General features: G+C 46.7%; 1 protein-coding gene across 1 annotated transcript; it reads left to right on the top strand.

Moving 5' to 3' along the window:
* The first annotated feature begins 1,676 nt into the window (after positions 1 to 1,676).
* On the top strand, positions 1,677 to 5,006 carry LOC542603 (pyruvate dehydrogenase (lipoamide) kinase 2). Its single transcript, NM_001112138.2, has 6 exons — positions 1,677 to 1,991; positions 2,785 to 3,046; positions 3,484 to 3,664; positions 3,922 to 4,069; positions 4,237 to 4,444; positions 4,524 to 5,006. Exons 1-6 carry the CDS (start codon positions 1,755 to 1,757, stop codon positions 4,580 to 4,582), a joined length of 1,095 nt encoding a protein of 364 aa, NP_001105608.2. The 5' UTR covers positions 1,677 to 1,754; the 3' UTR covers positions 4,583 to 5,006.
* Positions 5,007 to 6,106: the final 1,100 nt, after the last annotated feature.

The following is a 6,106-nucleotide window of genomic DNA, read 5'->3' as shown; positions in this document are numbered from 1 at the left end:
ACAACGTAGCACATATTGCTTTTGGTTGTTGCTGCCGATATACGCACTTCTCGTGTAGGACACCATGCACAACAACTTTGTGGGCCTAGCGTTGCAGGTGTGGGCCCCCGTGGCACGACGTATAACCCCTTGTCGGTGATGCGCTGCAGGTGTGGCCCCTGTGGCACGACGTACCACCCCTTGTCAGTGATGGCTTCTGTGAAAACGTCCCATCCGAGAGGCCAGAGAGACGTCCCTCTTGCCAGCTTATCACGTTGTCATGTTCTTATAAAATCTATAGTTGACAATTGTTTTAACCATACGACTTTCATTGTCAGCTCATAGCATCTTCTTCATTGCTCATATATATAGCTAGAATCAACAGGCCTTTAAGTAACCATAGATTCCTTGAAGACGATTATTGTGGCTCAAGTTCCTCCCAAAGTAACTCTGGTTTAGCTCACAGCTAAGGGCAAGAGGAGAGAAAACCCTATCTGATCCCTCACTCATCTCCAGCACGAAACTAAACTCACGCACGCGTAAAATGCGCCAAAAGCAAGAGATCGCATCGTTCGCCTCATATTCCTTAAGACGTTTTAGCATTTCTAAACATATATTATCCAGGCATAGCTTATAACAAAACTAGGTACATAGTAAATGTCATGAACCTAGAAAAGCTCAAAGCTTTTTATAATTCTGGACGGAGGAACACAAGAAGAAAGATTTTTTCCGCCCCCCGAATATATACACATATTGCATCAAGACCAATGGCTTATGTGGTGTGTATCCGGCCATGAAGACTGTCCACTAGTTCGTGCAAATGAATCGTCTTGGGTCCGGCACTGCTTTATTCTCCGGTAGCTAGCGCTACGCTAGTGCCAGTGCACCGGAAATTCTCCCACACAGGTCGTGGTCGTCGGTGACGCTGACGGCGACGGCGGCGACGACGACAGCGTCCTGCCTGCCAGATCTTAACCGACCCTGGCATAGCATGGCTTGCAAGCTGTGGCCGTGTGGCCGGGATATTAGCACTGACGCACGGCACCACTGCACGTACGACTGATCTTGGCTCGATTATTACTACCGTTCCATCGTTAAAAGAAACTCGTGTCGAAAGTCCTATCAGAAGTCGTTTAATTTAGAATCACATGGTGATATATACATACGTACGCTCCATATAAATGGATGGTAGTTTCGCGAAACAGTTTTGTCAACGATGCTGAGCTCCTTTAGAAAGAAAAAATTCAAACTATTTATCCGAACAACTTTGCCACCATCAACAAATTCATGCACGATTCTGAGAGGGAAATATTGAGAAAACCATACCAAATAATATATTAAAAAATTCAACGCTAGCATGTGATATGAGGAGTCAAGTCGCCTGGTTCTTGTGGTGGCTGCCGTGCTGGCGGTGTGATTACCATGGGGATCTAATCCCAGAACCTCGTGGATAAGCTAATAAGCGAACCATGTGTGCGTGTCTCCCTCTCCGGCTCTCGCTGCATGCGGCGCTTCAACGGATTCGGATGCTGTCCACAAAAACCGCCACGCCTTCTGACAACTGGACCTAGCCTACTCACGAGGTACGGGCCCGCTGACAAGCGGGTCCAGCGCAGATTCCCCTCTCCGCCTCCGGCCCGGTCGGCTGCCCGCCTTTATAAGCGCTCCGCCATTTTGGTTCCACTCCGTCTCCGTCCCGTGTCCTCGTGGCTTGGCAGTGTCGATCGCTGATCCCACCGGCTGATAGAGTTGGCGGCCGGGAGAGTGAGTCAGGGATGGCGTCGGAGCCGGTGGCGCGGGCGGTGGCGGAGGAGGTGGGCCGCTGGGGCAGCATGAAGCAGACGGGGGTGACCCTGCGGTACATGATGGAGTTCGGCTCCCGCCCCACCCAGCGCAACCTGCTCCTCTCCGCGCAGTTCCTGCACAAGGAGCTCCCCATCCGCTTCGCGCGCCGCGCGCTCGAGCTCGACTCGCTGCCCTTCGGCCTCTCCAACAAGCCCGCCATCCTCAAGGTCCGCCTCCCTCCCACGCTAGCTTCTCCCTGTCTCTGTTGTCGTCTCTGTCTCCCGGACGGAGTTCATGTGGTTAGCTTTTATTACTCGGTGCGTGTTTGATTGATTGGGTTGGCCAGCCATTCCCTGCTTGTCCTGATTGTTTGTCCCTTGTTGCCCAGGCCCAGCCGGTGAATCGTTCACAGGTTTGGCGCATGATTCGTCTGATATATACGCGTCTTTACTGTTCGCCCTCACTATGCTTAGTTTTTAGTTTAGTTTCCTAACGAACTGGGGCATAAGGATCCTTAGCGGGATTTTTGGTTCCGAATAGTCCTGAAGAGGTGCTTCATTTATTATGGGTAGAGATGCTGCTTCCTTTTCCTTTTTGTTTCTAGGTATGCTTCTTTCTGTTCCACTCGTGGTCCAAACCGTCACTGTCATAGCCTCATAGTATCTCATTCTGATTTGCCACTCGTCCATTTTAGATTCGGTTCCCTGTTGTTACGAAATTGTAGTTGCATTTGTTGTACGAACAATAAGTTGTGGTAAGAAGGAAACGTTCACTGTGGGAGAGATTCTTCCTACTTCTAGAAGTAAATTTTGAGAGATTCCTGCTTGCTAACTTGCTTACGTTTTTTTTTCCCGTGGTTGGGGTTCTTCACCTCCCTCGCCGACACTATAATATCTAGTCACCAAAGAATGTGTATTTTATTAAGAGATGTTTCGATGAATACTATTACCGACGTGGCCATTATGCTGTGTGTGGGCAGCGGGACTGATGTTTGGTCTGTTAACTATTTTGTTATTTAAGGTGCGGGACTGGTACTTGGACTCATTCCGGGACATCAGATACTTCCCTGAAGTGAGGAGCCGGAACGACGAGCTCGCTTTCACGCAGATGATCAATATGGTCAAGGTGCGGCATAACAATGTGGTTCCAACCATGGCCTTGGGAGTGCAGCAGCTGAAGAAGGAGCTGGGCCGCTCAAGGAAGGTTCCATTCGAGTTCGATGAGATCGACGAGTTCCTTGACCGGTTCTACATGTCAAGGATTGGCATCCGCATGCTGATAGGTTCGCAACCTTCAAACTGTTTTGTCAAGAGCTTAATTTATGAAGGGTAAAACTTACTGCCAACTTTGTTTTGGCCAGTTTAGTTATTGGACGACGTGCAATGCTAAATATTTCTCTTATATGTATGTTATCTGTTTTCCTAACAGCTACTGTACTAATATATACTACTTTTTCCCCTGAAAGAAGTATAATAGCACATCTAAAAGTTCAGTGTAAATCTATCAAACTGAGCACACTTTTTTGGCGTCATTTATATGTTGTTCAACTATATATTGGGACTTTTGGTCATGGAAAGTATGATATGGTTTAAACTGAAACTGCATCTTCATAGTCCCACTCCCATATGTGGGGCCTAAGTCAAACGATTGGCAGGAAAGTTGAGTGTTTGTTGCTATTAGATAGTGTGGCCTGAGTTGTTTGGTCTTGATTATTTTCAGGGCAGCATGTGGCTTTGCATGACCCTAAACCGGAGCCTGGTGTTATAGGCCTCATCAATACAAGATTATCCCCAATCCAGGTGGCTCAAGCTGCTTGTGAAGATGCCCGTTCTGTCTGTTTAAGGGAATATGGATCAGCTCCTGATATTAACATTTATGGCGATCCAAATTTTACGTTTCCGTAAGTTCCATAAACTTGGACCTTTTATCGATGGTATCATTTTGTGTTGCCATCATGATGTCGTAAAATGTTTTTTGGATTCGATTTGGATGTATCTTATAGATCACATAATTTGTCTGTGTGCATTTTCATTGCCTTCATTATGTCAGTCCTTTTAATTGGCTTGCTCTTCGATATAAGAAAAACAAGCAAATACAAAAAAAAAGGGAAAGAACTGAAACATTAGCTAACATTTTTGGCTTCGTCGTCAAATGCAGATACGTCACATTACACCTACACCTGATGTTATTTGAATTGGTGAAGAACTCTCTCCGCGCGGTGCAAGAACGGTATATGAACTCTGATAAAGATGTTCCCCCGGTTAGAATTATAGTTGCTGATGGAGAAGAGGATGTTACTATCAAGGTAGTAGTCCTTGTCATAACCTGTCGGCAACATTCTAGCTACATCTATTCATTGATGGAAGTTCATATCACTCTTGATGCATGTGGCAGAGACTAGAAGTAAATTGTGCAACAGAGTGGTGCTGAAGTTTGATTATTGAGTGGGTGCTCTTGTTCTAATTAACGCAGGTTAGCGATGAAGGTGGCGGGATACCAAGAAGCGGCCTCCCGAGAATTTTCACGTATCTGTACAGCACCGCAAAGAATCCTCCTGAGCTAGATAGACCTAATACTGAAGGGGTAACTATGGCTGGGTATGGTTTCGGGCTCCCGATCAGCCGACTCTACGCTCGGTATTTTGGCGGCGACCTGCAAATCATCTCGATGGAAGGATACGGTATGCCATCATAATATTTCAATTCCCGCATCAGACGTCGGGACATATATATGACTAATGTTTCTTTTCGGTCGTGTAGGTACCGATGCTTACCTCCACTTGTCGCGGCTGGGAGATTCAGAGGAGCCCTTGCCTTGACGACATATTTTTGTGGACCTCCAGTACCACTCTTCTCCTGTAACTATGTGGCTCGATCTTCTTGTAATCCAGTGCTGGCCTCGACCTATATATATATAGCTATAGTTGGCCTCGACCTTATTTCACTGCCTGCTCTGCTGCATTGTGAACACAGCACTGCTACGTCCTGCTTACTTCCGCCATGTACTATGATCTCTCTGCCGGCCTTCAACAGGAAAAAAGAAAGGACGAGGGAAATCATGGGGAGCAGCTAGGCGGATGAGCGCATTCTCGGTAGCTGCTAATCTCATTTTCATAGCTGCGTCTCTTGTGTTGTACATTACATAGTCTGGATTTGAGCTTTTGCTATGGCAAGTATCACATGTTACCTGGGTAATTGAGAAATATAAGTAAAAAAAACAGTACGATGTCTCTCTTTAGACGTAAGTATCTAGCTTTTTTACTACCCCGGAACTCCGTGGGCCGGAACAGCTGGAGGCAGCTAGGTCCAGGTCGCAAGACATAGTTGGGCCGAACACTATTTGGCCTACTATGCAAGTTAACATCGTGGATGGGGCCTGAACCTGGAAATTAGACGGGCCATGTCAACATCGTAGAGGGGGACATGGACGGGGAACCAGCCGTGACCGTGCCTCCACTGATTGCGCATTAGTTCCTTCTGTTGAGAAACCCTAATGAAGGGTCATATGGGCAAATACCGAATATAGCCCTGAGGGCTATCGCGTCTCTATATATAGAACCTGTACCCCTCGTGTGGAATAGAGAAGAGAAAGAGGTCAGAGCCCCAACCCTATAGGCCTATACATTGTGTCTCGTATGTTACTCTGTCGTGCTTATGGGAAGGGAGACGAGTTCTCTACAGCTTCTCGCGCCTCTACTGCTGACGGGAGGGAAGGGAGCGGATCTGGTGATCCGTGGTAATTTAGTTCTCAACCCCTTCAAGCTCCACAGCGGCGCGTCTCTCGTGCTCCTGATGCTGACAGCGTGCGTCTTCGTCCAAAGGAAGGAGTGGCATGGCAGGCAAGCTTGCAGCAAAGTCGCACGGTCGTGACAGCCGGAGGCAGGTCCTACTCAAGAAGTGGAACCCGAAAGCTAAAGACATGGTGGAGGTCACTCCTGACGAGTCGCTAGCACAACAGTTTCGGGAGACCTTGGCCTCGACCAAGATTTCGTTTCGATGCAATTTGGTCTAAACTAGATGGATCCTTGGAAGTCATCAAGGACGCTTCGATCTGCCCTCTCAGCGGCGTGGATGCCTGTCGCAATTTGGCCTAAACAGCTCTCATATCTCATTCATTATCTTATTCAAAATCTCTTTAATACCATCTAAACTTATAACAATCTCTTAATGTCATCAGAATTTATAGCTTCCATTTAATACCATCAAATTTAAATTTAATTTTTTAAATACCATCACCATTAATTTGAAGCTAACGTCGTTAGTTCCATTTAAAGCAAATCCCTCTAATGCCATTAAAATCTATACCGATCTCTTCAATGACACTAGAATTTTTTTCGATTTAT

Source organism: Zea mays, chromosome 7 (genome assembly GCF_902167145.1).
Source record: "Zea mays cultivar B73 chromosome 7, Zm-B73-REFERENCE-NAM-5.0, whole genome shotgun sequence".
NCBI classification, from domain to species: domain Eukaryota; kingdom Viridiplantae; phylum Streptophyta; class Magnoliopsida; order Poales; family Poaceae; genus Zea; species Zea mays.
The sequence above is the reverse complement of the archived record's forward strand: the minus strand, read 5'-3'. Positions and strand labels throughout refer to the sequence as shown.